Below are 16,503 nucleotides of genomic sequence, written 5' to 3'. Positions count from 1 at the left end.
GGAAAACAATTTACATGGCAAGATTTTATGTTTTCTTTTGAACATAAGACATCTATCTGACCAAATAGGAAAAATGTGATATGTGCTGGGTCATTGCAATTCTGCAGAGTCTGAACAACAACAACAAAAAATATTCCTCTCCTTCTAGATATTTACAGTTGTGCATACTGGGCAATCTAGTAAAGTGAAAATCAACGTGTCCAGAAGTGGTTAGACATGAATTAACATTGATATGATACACATGAAACCACCTCTACTGGGGCAACCTAACAGGAAACTCAGTTATTTCAATATCTTCTGCTGAGAAGCATTTTTTTTTAAGTTGTATAAAAAGGACAAAAAGGATTTAATTATTGCTAATGAACCCATCTGCATTTAATTCAGCAGGTGGGAGTTGGTGGGGGTGGAGGGGTGGTATCTAAAAAACTATATAAGCCATTTCCTAAGAGCAGGGCTCCTTCTTGAGAAAACAGGCAAAGACATTAGAAACATATTAATTATTAATTTAATATATTACTTCCTAACTCATTTCTAACCTTCCTTTGCAATGACTCTCCTATCAGTCCCATCACATTTTATGGTTTCAATAACGTCCTCCTTGAAGTCACTCCAGTAGAGTCGGTCATTGTTCAAATAATCAATAGAAAGGCCAGTTGGCCAACCAAGGTCCTCGAAAACCAGGATGTTGCGGTCCTCTCCATTCATCCAGGCAGACTCGATTTTAGGTTCCTTTCCCCAGTCAGTCCAGAACATAAGCCTATAACAGAAGATTTCTTCACTGTAGCATCTCACCTGGTAGGACTTCTCCACTACGGCAGAGTACAGGGCATTACCTACAGGGAAACCAACTGTTTATCTCAGGGACGTGGGTGCTCAGTGACACCAGTTTTATATTTTACAGAAGATGGGGAGCAAAAATAGGGGCACAAGCGCATGTGTGATTTATCCTTCTTGAAAATTGCACCTCCTTAATAGAAATTGGCCAAAGGATGCATACTCAGACCCTTGAAAATGCATTATGAAAGCTGTTCACTCTTCAAGAAATATTATTGAAGGCCTGTGTGAGAGGCACTGTTCTGTGTTTGGGATCTATCGGAGAACAAAACATACAAAACATACAAAGATTTCTATCTTCATGGAGCTACTCTGCTGCCCAGGCTGGAATGCAGCGACATAATCATAGCTCACTACACTCCTGGGCTCAAGCGATCCTCTCATCTCAGCCTCCTGAGTAGCTAGGACTACAGGCATGTGCCACCATGCCTGGCTAGTTTTTTGTGTTTTTAGTAGAGATGTGGTTTGACCAGTGCTGCCCAGGCTTGTCTTGAACTCCTGGACTCAAGCAATCTGCCCACCTCAGCCTCCTAAAGTGTTGGGATTACAGGAGTGAGCCACCACACCCGGCAACTCTTTTTAAATATGTATTTTGCATCCAGTTAATAATTAATTGTAGAGCAAGGGTCTATGTAAGCAAAGATGATCTGACATTGAGTTACCTAGACCAGGGATTGCATGATTTCAAATACCTGGAGAGGAACAGGTATGTAAGATGAATGAGGAGAGATCCTGGTTGTAAATATCAAGCAATGGGGAGAGCAAGACCCTGTGTAAGAGCTCCTGTCCGTGCCCAGGAAGGCAGACCTACCCAGTGTAATCCGTTCCTCTGATTTCCAAAGCAAGAAATACAGATTTTCTTTCTTTTCTTAAATTTTAAATGTCAGCACTATATTAAAAAAAAAAAAAATCTTAAAGCTCTGTGTTGTCCCAGCCAAATACGTCCTATGGGCCATATTTGGCCCACCAGCCGCTGCTTTGCAAGCTCTAGTCTAAACCAGTCGTCAGGCATAGACCAAGTTTTAAATTCTACTGATGAATGCATGGATTTTAGACAAACTGGGCTCGGGAAAAAATGCAGCCAGGGGCCTTTAAAGTCTCAACAACTGGTAAATACCACCTTGTTTGGTTTTCATTAAAAATGACACACATGTGAAAGAAGCTAGTCACAAAGAACCACATACTGTAGGATTCCATTTGTAGGAAATGTCCAGAATAGGCAAATCTATAGAGACAGAGAGTAGATTAGCAGTTACTGAGGGCAGGAAAATGGTGGCTCAGAGGAGCAGGGTTTCTTTGTAGGGTGATGAAAATGCTTTAAAACTGATTGTGATGATGGATACACAACTCTGCATATACTAAAAGCCAGTGAATTGTACACTTTAAATGGGTAAGTTGTATCATACCATACATAGCATATGTGAATTATATAAGCTGTTTTTTTAAAGATAATAAGCCAGGCGTGGTGGTGTGTAAGTAGAAGGCTGAGGCAGGGGACTGCTTGAGCCCAGGAGTTCAAGGCTGCAGTGAGCTATGATCATGCCACTGCACTCCAGTCTGGGTGACAGAGCAAGACCCTGTCTATATAAATAAATTAATTAATTCAATTTAATTTAAATTAAAAAGTATTAAATTACTCAAAACTAAAAAAAAACAAAAGGTAGGGAATGGAATGGAAAAAACACACAAAAGGTACACAGAATGATTTTTGTTTCCTCCATGACTTCGTTTATGCTATTCCCTGAGCTTCTGAACAGCCGGCCTGGCTCCTTTGCCTATCAGTACCCAAGACAACCGTCCAGGTTCCATGTCAGTCCCACTTTCTCCGGGAAGTGGCCCTTCTCACTCTCACCCACACTGACCTCACATGTCACATACTTTATCACTGGTTATACTACCAGTGGATCCCAACCTTCAACATTCAGTTCAGTGCTACTTTCTCCATAGAGCTTCCCTGGACCCTTGTAAGGTAGGAGAACTATCACAGTGTTTTTCAGCAGTTTCCTCATGACAATTCTCCCTTTCTATCTTATATTATAGTCAACAGTTGCTGTCTAAAGGAGCATGGTGTTATTTTACCCATCTATGTAAATAAGGGATAGAAACCTATGACTAATTTATAGATCCTTTGTACGATTCAAATGAGTTTATATATGTAGGACACTTAGCAGAGTAGCTGGCACACAGCAAGAATATAATAACTGTTGGCACTTTTCATTGCTGTTGGTGGTATTATCAGTAGTTATCACCTTCATCATCCTTTGGACCCACTGGCAGATCTTATACCACAGAAGCTGTAGGAAGGTTTAACACATCATATATGCTTATGCTTATAAAACTTATGGATGATGAGCCTTTCAAATGGATCATGAAATGAGGAGGTTGTAGGTCAGGTCTGGAGGCCTTAGGCAGTGAAACCCTTTCTCACTCCTTTCTTACTTCCTATCTCTCACAGGACTACACTGAGCCATTGCAGAGAGAAAGGAATTACAAAGACTAAAATAAGAATTTCTGGCCGGGTGTGGTGGCTCACACCTGTAATCCCAGCACTCTGGGAGGCCGAGGCAGATGGATCACCTGGGGTCAGGAGTTCAAGACCAGGCTGCCCAACATGGTGAAACCCTGTTTCTACTGAAAATACAAAAATTAGCCCGGTGTGGTGATGGGTGCCTATAATCCCAGTTGCCAGGAGGCTGAGGCAGGAGAGTCACTTGAATCTGGGAGACAGAGTTTGCAGTAAGCCAAGATCACGCCACTGCACTCCAGCCTGGGCAACAGAGCAAGACTCCATCTCCAAAAAAATTTAAAAAAAGAAGAATTTCTATGAAAAAAATAGTGGAGGGATATCAGAGTATGATCATAATATCAGATGAATTTAAACATTAGTTACAGAGGAAAAAATTAAACGGCACACTGGAAACAGTCACATCATTCACACCATAGAACACACTGCATCTCTTTGCTCCTAATATATTGTGTAGATAAGATATAAGCAGCAATGACAAATGCTGAGGACAAGTCCTCATTACAGGTTAATCTTATCAGTCAAGTATTTTTTGTATTTCATTGCTGAGTTTCTGAGGGTATGATTTAACATACGAAATATAACAGAATTAAAGTAATAACAGCTCATAGTGTTCTACCTACAAATACTGGCATATCTACAGAGGGCTAGACTGGTCCTGCCAAAGTAGGAAAATTATTTGGGGTCATTCAAAAAACTTTTTTCAAGTGTCACTATTCTGAAGCTAAACTAATATGTAAATACCAAGTCATTTCAGCTTAGTGATTATTCAAATAAATGTCTTGAAATGTAGAGAAAAATAACAAAACTTGTTCTCATTTACATTGAGATGATTTATAGATAAACTGCAAATTGGAACATTTGTACAAATGGATAATATATATTTATACATGTGTCATTTTAAATATTTATATATTTTGGATATAAATGTTTAATTTTTTAATGAAATATGACCAAATCCCTAGCTGGATTTCAATGAATGAGTTACTTTAAAATATCCAAATGAAAGGAAAAACAATTCTGTTGAAACCTTCACTTAAAACAGTTATATCCACAAAAAACTTTAGAGTTCAGAGCTCTGATTTGGCAAGGAATCCATGTAACCAGAGAGATTCTCAGATGTGTTCTAAAGGAATTTCCCCATCAGAAATGGTTGGTCCTATTTGACCCCAAGGGCATGTTATAATTCTTGAAACAGTCATAGATACTTCTCCCAAAAACCTGAAGGGCACAATTTCAGTATAACTAGGAAAAAACATTATAAGAAACATGGAATTTGATGAGAATCCAGGGAGAAATATCTAGAACACTGAAGACTTCTCCAAGTACTTACCCTAGTTTGGGGTTCACAGCAATTGCAGCTGGTTGATCCAGGTCAGTGGAAATCAGCCACTTTCTGTACCTTCCATCAAGTTTAGCCACCTCAATTCGTTTATTCTTGACATCCGACCAGTAAATATGCCTGAATTCAGAAGGACAAAGTTAAACAACTGCAAAGCCTAGAGTAATCATTACAGGGTAAGTGGTTTGAATATGAGAGCATTTCGTTTGAAAGTTCTGGCTGGTGAGAAAGCTACTCAAGATACCTATCATCAGAGCATAGTCCACCTCTCTTGGGGGACTCCAGCCAAGGGGACATCTTTGGCAAGTTACACTTGGAAGAGTAAGGAATTGAGGAGACTCCTGCCCAACAGCCAAAGCACCTGAATCACACAGGATCCGCAATGGAATTAACTCAATTCCAAAGACTAAACAGGAAAGTCAAATTTCCAATCTGTTTTAACCACAAGCCTGCTAAATACACAAGATGTGGATTGCTCGTCCCCAAGATAACTACCATAGACACAGCAGTCAGACTGGCCTCTGGCTGGCATTATTATTATACATGGGCTTCTAGTTAGAAGTCATAAGGCACCGTGGGGCTGGTGCCTTAACTCTGACTGCCCATGAGTCTATTTCCTCCTCAGGAAAGAGCACCGTTAGAATCAATAGGAACCTGGTGTCAGCTCAAAGATGAGTGGAAACAGCCTTTCAAAATAACAAACTCAGCAAGACTGTCCTGTCTTATTTCCACTTCTGAGGCTGCAGGTCTCAGTCTCTTACAAGCAGAAAAAGTTCCACCACTTTCTTAATTCTCTTATTCATTAAGGCTGAGAAAGAGGTAAAATTTCAAATAAGAAGACAGATCTGCCATTCCCTGGTTGGTTTTCAGAAGAGAGTGTTAATGTCTGAAGTTTTGAGTTCCTCACTCTAGCAACAGTACTTACTCTAAGGCCCTGTTTCTTGACTGACAATGCTGAAATGAGTCTCCTGTTAGCCTGCAGGCACAGTGGTACCCAATTAGCTTCTTCAAAGATGCTCAAGTCTTCCAGGAACACCAGCCACATTTTTTAAAAGGTGAAAAAGAATTTACACTGAAAATAACTATCCATTCTCCAGGAGGGCTGTGACTCCTGAATCTTCACCCCTCAAACATGTTTGCACTATTAGTTCATTTTCAAGGAATCATTTTCCCACCAATGTAAGTCAGTGCAAACCTCTTCCTTGAAGAATGAGCTTACTAACTTCTCCACATCCGTTTGTACCTCACATACCTACCTGATGATAACCCTACTTAAATTCTACTTAAAAACCATCCAAAATGTGTGGCTCTGGTCCCTGGGCTACTAGGTCTAGAAGAACAGAAGAGACTGACATTCTATTAAATCAATTCCAAAGACTAAACAGGAAAGTCAAATTTCCAATCTGTTTTAACTACAAGCCTGTTAAAAACACAAGATGCGGATTGTTCATCCCCAAGATAACTACCACAGAAAAAAAAGTTTCATCTCAACTGCTTTGCTGGGAGAATTGTGAGCCTGTCCCATTTCTTCACAAAATGAACAGTGCTGCCATACTGGAAGTTAATTTTGGAATCCAAACCTCTGTTGGCAAGAATGCTATTCACTTACAGTAAATATAATATTCACTATTATATGTAGGATATAATAGTGAGTCTTGACCTAGGTGCTTTCCCAATTTTTTTCATGGCCCACAAAGAATACAGGATATGATAATGTCTCCATGACATGCTGGGGTAAGTGGAGGTGGTTTCTGGGGCTTCAGCAAGCCCAACCATTGCCCAGCTGCACCCATGGCTGAGCGCACTCACATCCAGGCCCAGACTCACTCATGGGCCATGGAGTGCAGTAGAGAACTCTAACCAGGAAAACAGAACAGGTAAGGGGGGAATGTATGACAAATTTACCTTCCAACCCAGTCCACTGCTATTCCATCTGGCTGCATTACATATTTCAGTTTCAGGTCAACTTCCTGCACAAGATTATTGTGGCCAGATTCAAAGTTGGGGATGTAGGCACGTTTGATAGCACCAAATCTAGAGCCCTCTGCTCGCACAGTGTAATACACAACACCTACAGAGGAAGACACACAGGTCAGTTTCATATCAACAGCATCAAGTAAAGGAAGAACAGGGGTCTAATCAGGTGAAGTACTGTTCATTTATTGACATCTCTACCTCCCTCCTCACTATTGTTATAATATGAATAATTCAATGACATCAGTATAATCAAACCTTAAAACCTATCAAACTTGAGCTATGAGCTACAAATGCTTCAACTGAGAACTTAGTGAGATTTAGTCATCTCTATTTAAAAGTGATTCATTTAAACGTATTTCAACAAAGTGCTTATTTACTCTTATTAGGATCAAGTTCTAGTTTCCAAAACAGAATGTATAGAGATAAACCAGGGCAGGCTGTTGAGAATTTGAAAGCGTACTCAAGATCAGATGCAATAAAGAAGCCATGTCAATGAGAAGTCCTATTTTATGTACAGACAGAAGGATGGTGGACAGCACGCATGTTAAAAGCATAGGAAGACTGTGACTGTAGAGGGATGCACTGGACACCTGCTGCTTTCCTAGGTATGCACCATTCTTGAAAAGTGTATTGTATTGCATGAATATGCGTGAAAATACAACAATAATAAATCCTACATTGGCATAGTTATTGATAGTTTTCAAAGCCTTTCATATCTACTATCTCATTCAATCTTCAAAACAACTCTCAGAGGTAAGCAGACAGAATGAGATTACTACTTTGATTTTGTAGAAAAAAATTGAGATTCAGAGAATCGTTACAATTATTTAGGATCACAAAGCTAGTAGATAAGGGAGACTGGCATAAAAGATAAGTTTACAGGCATAGAAGACAAGTTTTCTGACTCCTACCCTACTGTCATCTCCCCCAACACCAGATAGAGCCAAGAGAGATTCGACAATAAGCATTATTCATCTTTTTCCTTCATTCAACTAAATTTTTTGATCACCTACCACATAGAGTGTACTAGATGTTGGGTTAGCTGCTAGGCATTTAGGGATAAACTAGATTCAGTCTTTGTCCCCAAAAAGCAGATGTCTAGAGGATAGAAAGATATTACGTGGTCAACTAGCTATATAACTTAGAGTAACATGTGCCATAAAATGACATAGGTTCATGGTGAGCAATCATAGAACTCTGCCAGGAGGAGTGATAGAAGTTGTCACAGAGGTGGTGACATTAAACTGGGTCTTTGAGGTCTGAGTAGAAATTTTCAAGGCGTACAATGGTAGGAAGGAACAAGATCTGCAGTATCAAGGACAAGGAAATTTCAAAATACAAGAAGATGTGAGATGGTCCAGAAAGGATAAACCCTAGTGATGGGAGGAGTTTTGGAAAGAAATCAGGAAAGCTTGGCTGGGATTCAAGGCCACACTAAGGCATCAGGAGCATGCTGGATTGGAAGAGTTTCCTCTTCCACTAATGCAACAAAATTCACTCATTAAACAATAAATTCTTTAAAAGTCAATACCTTAAAATTCTATAAAGTCACTTAATATCAATGAAAGATGCCAAAGTTTATACTCACTGAGGCCTATGCCCTCGGGATCCCAATCATAATCAACAGCTTGGATATATTCCTCATCTTGAAGATACTCCGAGAACCTCTCAGATGAGAGATTATATTTTCGAATTCGGACATTATCAGGCAGTAGCAACAAAGGAGAGCTACCTGTAAATAAACAAAGGGCTACTTTATCTGTTTGAATTATACTTTCCTTATATAAAGTAGGATATAAAATGCACAGTATGTACCTGTCCCCTTTTTAAAGAACATGAGTTTTTTTTTTATTGCACTTTAAGTTTTAGGGTACATGTGTACAACGTGCAGGTTTGTTACATATGTATCCATGTGCCATGCTGGTGTGCTGTACCCATTAACTCATCATTTAGCATTAGGTGTATCTCCTAATGCTATCCCTCCCCCCTTCCCCCACCCCACAACAGTCCCTGGTGTATGTGATGTTCCCCTTCCTGTGTCCATGTGTTTTCATTGTTCAATTCCCACCTATGAGTGAGAACATGTGGTGTTTGGTTTTTTGTCCTTGCGATAGTTTACTGAGAATGATGATTTCCAGTTTCATCCATGTCCCTACAAAGAACATGAACTCATCATTTTTTATGGCTGCATAGTATTCCATGGTGTATATGTGCCACATTTTCTTAATCCTGTCTATTGTTGTTGGACATTTGAGTTGGTTCCAAGTCTTTGCTATTGTGAATAGTGCCGCAATAAACATACGTGTGCATGTGTCTTTATAGCAGCATGATCTATAGTCCTTTGGGTATATACCCAGTAATGGGATGGCTGGGTCAAATGGTATTTCTAGTTCTAGATCCCTGAGGAATTGCCACACTGACTTCCACAATGGTTGAACTAGTTTACAGTCCCACCAACAGTGTAAAAGTGTTCCTATTTCTCCACATCCTCTCCAGCGCCTGTTGTTTCCTGACTTTTTAATGATAGCCATTCTAACTGGTGTGAGATGGTATCTCATTGTGGTTTTGATTTGCATTTCTCTGATGGCCAGTGATTATGAGCATTTTTTCATGTGTTTTTGGCTGCATAAATGTCTTCTTTTGAGAAGTGTCTGTTCATGTCCTTCGCCCACTTTTTGATGGGGTTGTTTGTTTCTTTCTTGTAAATTTGTTTGAGTTCATTGTAGATTCTGGATATTAGCCTTTTGTCAGATGAGTAGGTTGCGAAAATTTTCTCCCATTTTGTAGGTCACCTGAAGAACATGAGTTTTTATAGGAATCTGACTATCTCTGTTAATCAATAAAGCTGACTATCCAACGTGGTTGCAAAATCCGTGACTTGACATTCTCCACTTCAAGTGGAAAGCTAATATGTCTCTTAGGGACATTATCAGTTCTTTATTCTTTGTATTCAGTGGTAGTTTGGAACAAAGCTAGACTGAGAACCCCACATAGAGTCCTCATTTTCACTGAATTGTTTTTATTTACTGACATCAAAACAGACAAGACTGCAGACATTCTATCTCACAGAAGAAATACTTTTATAGTCTTACTAAAAGTTTACCAGAAAACTCTCATTCCTTACTGTTTCCTGACAGATTTTATGATTCTTTTTAGAGGTAATCAGCTCTATGACCCAATTTAGCTCCCAGCTAATGACAAAATAAACCTTGCTTGTCCTTGATTTAATTTTTTTAACCTAAAACAGCTACTTAATGGTGACTCATCCCAAGATGCACTGTCTAGAATTTGTTAAGTTTAATTTACTTGCATAATGTCAATTGAATCCAACTTAAGTAACTTTTAGAAGTTCATTTTATATATTTCCTCTATCTTGACATTATGTTTTACATGACTATTCCAATTTGTTTCAGTCATATCCTTAGTTAAAGGATTTAAACATTTAAAAAATTGCTGCTTAATTACCAGACCAACTGTTCAAATGCTTTCACTCTAGTTTTCATTCACTGTCAACAGTGTTTTGAGGGTAAAATATGTAAGTATGCTAGTCAAATGTATGCTTTAAAAGCTCAATTTGTATGAAGAAATTGAACAGCCATTTTGGCCATTTACTCTTAATTTACAAAATAAAGTGCTATTTTCTTATCAAGTTCCTTAAACTCTAGTACAAACTTCAAATTCAAAATAAAGACCCATGCCTCTTAACTAGGATATGATGATTTAGATCAGCCCTCTGGAATTTGGAATATAATACTTCTGAGTTACATTCTTTGTCTGTTTTTATCAGGCCTGATTGTCAGACACTGGCATCAACCTAAAATGTAAAACTTATGATTGAAGTTATGACTGTGCCAGACTCCTTTCTGCCTGTGATCAGTAGTCCATGAACAATACAAAATGGATATGTCCTTGGTTTGCCCCAATTCATGAGCCCTTTTGGACTATTGGGCCTCAAATCTCTTCTCAGTGGAGCGGGAGCTAGAGGGCCTTGTTACCTTCCTTTTATTGATGACCATCCCATAGGCAAGCTTTTGTTGTTGTTTGAGTCTTAAGAAAGATGACATCTTGTCCACTTTTTGAAGTTTTTATCAAGGTAGACAAGAGGCTAAATCCATTATAATAAGTAACACCTGGCTCTTGTTTTAATTGCTACATATTTGTTGGGGGATGTAGCTATTGTTTTAAGCTGGCAGGGGAAGAGACAGAAGGAGCGACTAAAGAGGTGTTGGAAGAGAAGCAACTGGCAAGTTTAAAAAAAAAAAGAAGGAAAAGAAAAACTCTGAGAATCTAAAGTTTCTTTCCTCGTATAGTGTACTCAGCAGTATTTATTTCCCCAAAAGTCAATTAATCCCAGCATGAACCCATCATACCCTCAGCTGCACATCGTTTTCCAGGGCGGTCACTCATAGATGTGAAGCCATCAGCACAGACACACTCATAACTTCCTTTGGTATTTCTGCAGTGCTGGGGACAAGTCCCAAATTGCTCACATTCATTGATATCTGTAGGCAAAATAAAACCAAATATGCAACATCTGCTCCCATCCATTCCTTAGAGACTTTGCTTCTGTTTAAATCCATATTCACCAGCAATGAGGACCGAGAAGGGTACAGATGAAAATAAGCAATGATACAAACGTTTGTGAAACACTAAGTTTCAGATACTGTTTCACATGCTTTCCAAATATTTTCCTTGTTTAATCTTGCCAAAAGACTTTAAGAGGTATGGACGATTAAGCCCACAGTCCCAAAGCTGATAAGCAACGGAGACAGGATTTAAACTCTATGACTCTGCAATAGCAGAGCACATTTTCCCTTTCAGAAGGCATATGTTGTGTTGTATTGTTCGGTGTCCCTTCACTTCTGCTAACCAGCTTCAGGAACAGGAGTCATTGATTTAGTTTTTCAATTGAGTTCTTAAGCTTCAGGTCCAAAAGGAACTCTTACAATCTTCTGACTATGACATATCATGAATTAGAAACAGTAAATTCAAATACTAAAAGGCACCTAAAATCATGCTCATCACTCACCATCTTGATAAGCTACCTTCTGACTCCATACCTTACAACTCATCTATGTCTGGCATAAGTAGGCGTGTAATAAATACGTGTTGGTTGTTTGACTTACAATGAAGAAAGTAAGACTAGTTTGTTTTTTAAATTAACTTTGATTTCACACACTGGTGCAATAAGCAGCCATCATCACCAACGCCTTCATCATTGATATCAGTTCCACAGACTCTTCTGAGCACGCAGTATCTGACAAGCACTTAGGTAGGCACCAGTCAGATAGCATGCATGCAGGTGGGGGAAAGCAATTCTTGAGTAGTTTAATGACCTAGAACCACGAAACCACGAGTATGGTACCATTAAGGGAATTAAATAGTGATTTATTTAATAAAGGGGAGTGGGTGGAGAACCTTAAATGTAAAGTTCACCCAAACAGGAATTGGAAAAAATATACTCTACCTAGACAGGAGGTTCTGTCAAAAACATTGGTTTCGAACCCAGCTGTACAGGAGCAGATAAATCCTCCTTCATTTAATTGGGTACAATTTTGCTCGCATATATTTTCAGCACATGTTCTTTCTTTTCCTTTATCTGAAAAACAAAATCCCAGCATTACAAACCAGATCAGCCGCAAATAACAGTCAAGTGGTGTATCAAAAGGAGCACCTACTCGTCACCAACTACAGGACATCTTGAGATGACCCCTTTCCATAAGCCTTTGAGAGGACAGACGGCACTGGGGGAGTCTGGATTCCTATTTCTGATCGTGGCCTGAATACCATTTAGATAAATGCATATAATGTCAAAACTTTGAGGCAATTTTCACATTATATGCAGCACTCCCAGGCTCATCCTCAGAGCATCCAATTCTGGGCTCCACAACTACGAAGCCTGACACTCTACAGCTATTACCACCTGCTCTACTATCTTTAATCCTATTGCAAATAGATCGATAGATAGAGGGATAGATGATAGATCGATAGAGAGATAGATAACAGATGAAAGAAAGAAAGAAAGAAAGAAAGAAAGAAAGAAAGAAAGAAAGAAAGAAAGAAAGAAAGAAAGAAAGAAAGAAAAAAGACATGGATACAGATAGGTTAGAACAAAGTTACAAATAGGAGGCAATTATAAAATTTTAAGAAGACTCTTTGCCTAACATTGACCAATTGATTATATATATATATATATAAAACACACACACACACACACACACACACACACACACACACACAAATATATATATTATATCAAGTGTTGACCAGGGTGCAGTAAAACACATAGAGTTCTAAGTCATACAACTGCTCTTGGAGCCAAAAATTAGTACACAAGGAAAGAAATTTTGTACTATGTATGTATGCATCAAGGACTTTAATATTCATAGTCTTTTACCCAGTTATTCCATGTTAATGAATTTTCCCTTGAGAAGGAATAAAATATGCAGTATAATTTATGTTTAAGGATTATAACAATATTTATAATAACATTTGAAAACAACTTGAATGTATGTTCAGTGATAGGGAATAAATTACGTTATAGTATAACAAAACTAAGACATTACTGATGCACCATAACTCTATGTAACACTAAAATAGAATATGTCTGGAACTTACACTGACATGTTATTAATTGTATGATATATATCTTGGTTTCAAAGATGTTAAAATATAAAAAAAAGTCTTAGAAGCAATAAGTTATTATCTACATGATGAATTGCTATGATTATTAAAATTTATAGTTTCAAATGATACTTTGACATGGGAAATATCTATAATAAATTTTAAAAAAGACTGAAAAACTCCATTTAGTATAGAATATTTCTTAATTTTTTAAAATACTAAGAAATATTTCTTACATATACATATGCAAAAAAAAGATAGCAAAAGTACACCAAACTTTAAAGGTTAGTTCTCTTTTAGTGATGGGATTCAAATGATTTTTACTTTTGATTCACAGTAAAAAAAAAAAAGAAAAAAAGAAACTCATAGTTTATTTTTGTAGAGCCCATATAAATGATCCTTGTTATTCTGATCCAGATGTTCCAAGACAGACTTTTAACAGCTCACACTTTACCGTAACACTTCATTGTTCATCATCGCCCCAAGATCTTGTCTCTACCAATATCTATCCAAGCCATCTGGCTTTCATCTTTGTCATTCTTATCAGTTTGCTTCTTTTATCCTCCATCTATCCCCAAACCTGTCTTACAGAAAAACTGGTGAAGATGAACATAGATAGTGAGTGATAATGGGGGAAAGAGAGTCAGTGGTTATCTCCATTAAGGATTTAAGCTTCATCTACCTCTCAAATAAAAAGTCTTCTGATCGTAGGCTTCTGACTATTTTAGCCAAAGAGACTGTGGTATCTCCTGGTTCAATTCTTTCAAATCAAAATAGATTTATATCTATCTGTCTTCTACAGTATGCAATGAGGTGAACTTAATCACTCTCAGAGTCCTTTAGGATAAATGACCATATCAGTATATGTGGTCTGAGTAGATTAAAAACACTGAGTTTCAAAAAGAAAAATAACCAAAATAAAGTACAATGAAATTCAATGGAATGCTGCCCTTGGAGTGCAGATTTCAAAGCTGTACACATGAAAGTCTTATAGTAAAGATCCTAGCCTTTATTATAGAAGCTGTTAACAACTGTACATTGTTAAAACATCTATTTAGATTTTCTATTTTTTTCATGAGGCATTTTCAGAGTTTTGTGTCTTTCTAAGAATTTGTTCACTTCACATAAGTTGTTTAATTTATTGCCATAAAAGTTGTCACAGTATTTCCTTACTGTCTTTTGAATTTCTGTGAGGTTAGCAGTGATATCCCCTCTACATTGCTAAATGTTATTAACTTGGATATCATTGAGCCAGTCACATAACCTCCATGGGTCTCACATGCATCACTAGACTTTGTAATTTCCTCCCCGCTCTGAAATCTATAAAGGGATTAGGAGTCCCAGGAGTCAAGAATTTCTGGACCAAGTGATCCACTGAATGAGTCACACTTTTGTGAAGCAAGAGTCTTTTTAACAAGAGCAGAAACCACACGACACTGTAGGATTCTTCCTAAAATGTGAGGGCTTTCTTATCATTGTTTTCATTTGAAAATGATCACCATTTTAACCCATATAACTGATTTCCCCAAACCCAAACATATGGCACTCTATTTATAAAAGAAATACTCTACTTTCCATTTTATGAAGAAGGAATAAGAACTACCAGAGAAACAGCAAGTCAGTCTATCTTTATGATCACATAAATAATATTTGCAACCTGAGGTTAACTTCTTTCCTTTATACCTGAATGGTGCTAGAAAAAAATGCTAATGCATTTTCATTCCTGAAAATTTGCCAAGACAGTAGACTTTAGGTGCTCTTACTACAAAAATAATTTGTTTAAAGACAACTATGTTAGACATGGATATGTTAATTTGCTTGACTATAACATGTCACTATATATAAGAATATCAAAATGTCATGTTGTACACCTTCAATTTTAAAAAATCGAACAATGTGTCTCAAACACTTCAGTGATGCTTTTGGAGAAGAAGAAGAGGAAGGAGGAAGAGGAGAAGGAAGAAGAAGAAGGAGAAGAGGAGGAAGGAGAGAAGGAAGGAGAAAAAAAAGAAAGGCAAATAAATTAACAGCACCCAAGAACAAGTATTTTAAAAAAGAATTCTATGCCTCAAATTATTAGCCCAGAGAAATAAGACTGAATTCCATATCACATATCCACTTAATATCTGAAAAGAGAGGCTGCTTCCATACCTGAATTAATGTTCGTGCTACTTATTTCCTTAAAAAAAAAACAAAAAAACTGCTACTAATTAAATGCCATTTGAAAAGAAAGTACTGTAGTCTATTTTAAGCCACCTATCAGTCTCTGGGAGTCAGAACCCAAACCTGCCATTCAGTTTTGCAAATTCTATCATGTTCAGGCTTTTAAAATATTTAATCAAGCCCCTTCATTCTGTCAATAACTCCAAGTCCCACAGAAAACGTATGTGAAATAAATGGCAAGCCAACTCAATATAGCTGGTTATTCACACCCCTTTGGAACTCATGCAGGAGAAAAATTGATAGAAAATCCTTTGGATGCCTCAGAAAAAAATCAATTAGAGCCCAGGAAGTTGGAAGCACATGGGGCTCACTAAGATGACTAAGTCACAGGCTCCTAGAGTTTGGAGAACGGCCTCCTTTTTCCTGTGAGGAAACCAAAGGCTGGAGAGGTCAGTATGTGCCCAAAGTGGCACAGCTAGTGGCAGGGGTCCAGAGGCCAGCCCTCCTAACCTGGACTTACATGACTGCTCCATTTCTGCCTCTGCCATTCTGTGTGACCACAAGGAAGTTACTTAAGCTCTCTGAGCTCTATTACATAGACAATAAAAGCAACTCGACGGGGCTAACTTGAGTAACACATTAAATAACGTATGTGAAAGCACTTTATGAGTCATAAATGGACTACAAAGATGTGACTTAGTAACATGTCATTTTTACATTTCCATCAAAATATTGAGCTAGAATTGTTCTTTGGTTATGTTCATCATCCTTTTCCTACACAAAATGCTCCCTCTACTTTCTTTTTTGTTTGTTTGTTTGTTTATTTGTTTGTTTGTTTGGGGACAAGGTCTCGCTTTATTGCCCAGGCTGGAGTACAGTGGCACAATCACAGCTCACTGCAGCCCCTACCTGCACTCAAGCCATCCTTCCACCTCATCCTCTTGAGTGTCTGGGACTAGAGGTGCACACCACTACACCCAGCAAATTTTTGTGTATTTTATTAAGACGGAGTTTCGCCATGCTGCCCAGGCTGTTCTTG

The 16,503-nt window shown here is 38.0% G+C and overlaps 1 protein-coding gene across 1 annotated transcript in view; it reads right to left on the bottom strand.

Moving 5' to 3' along the window:
• LRP2 (LDL receptor related protein 2) overlaps positions 1 to 16,503 on the bottom strand; it is a 227,500-nt gene that overhangs the window by 19,647 nt on the left and 191,350 nt on the right. The window contains exons 64-69 of the mRNA XM_032753385.2: positions 12,145 to 12,276; positions 11,048 to 11,179; positions 8,266 to 8,409; positions 6,606 to 6,771; positions 4,692 to 4,820; positions 537 to 757 (exon numbers count right to left, since the gene is read on the bottom strand). Of these exons, the coding sequence (XP_032609276.1) occupies positions 537 to 757; positions 4,692 to 4,820; positions 6,606 to 6,771; positions 8,266 to 8,409; positions 11,048 to 11,179; positions 12,145 to 12,276 (924 nt within the window). The remainder of the gene's footprint in view (positions 1 to 536; positions 758 to 4,691; positions 4,821 to 6,605; positions 6,772 to 8,265; positions 8,410 to 11,047; positions 11,180 to 12,144; positions 12,277 to 16,503) is intronic.

Source organism: Hylobates moloch, unplaced genomic scaffold, assembly GCF_009828535.3.
Source record: "Hylobates moloch isolate HMO894 unplaced genomic scaffold, HMol_V3 SCAFFOLD_1, whole genome shotgun sequence".
Taxonomy (NCBI): Eukaryota; Metazoa; Chordata; class Mammalia; order Primates; family Hylobatidae; genus Hylobates; species Hylobates moloch.
This window is presented reverse-complemented; position numbering and strand designations above follow the sequence as displayed.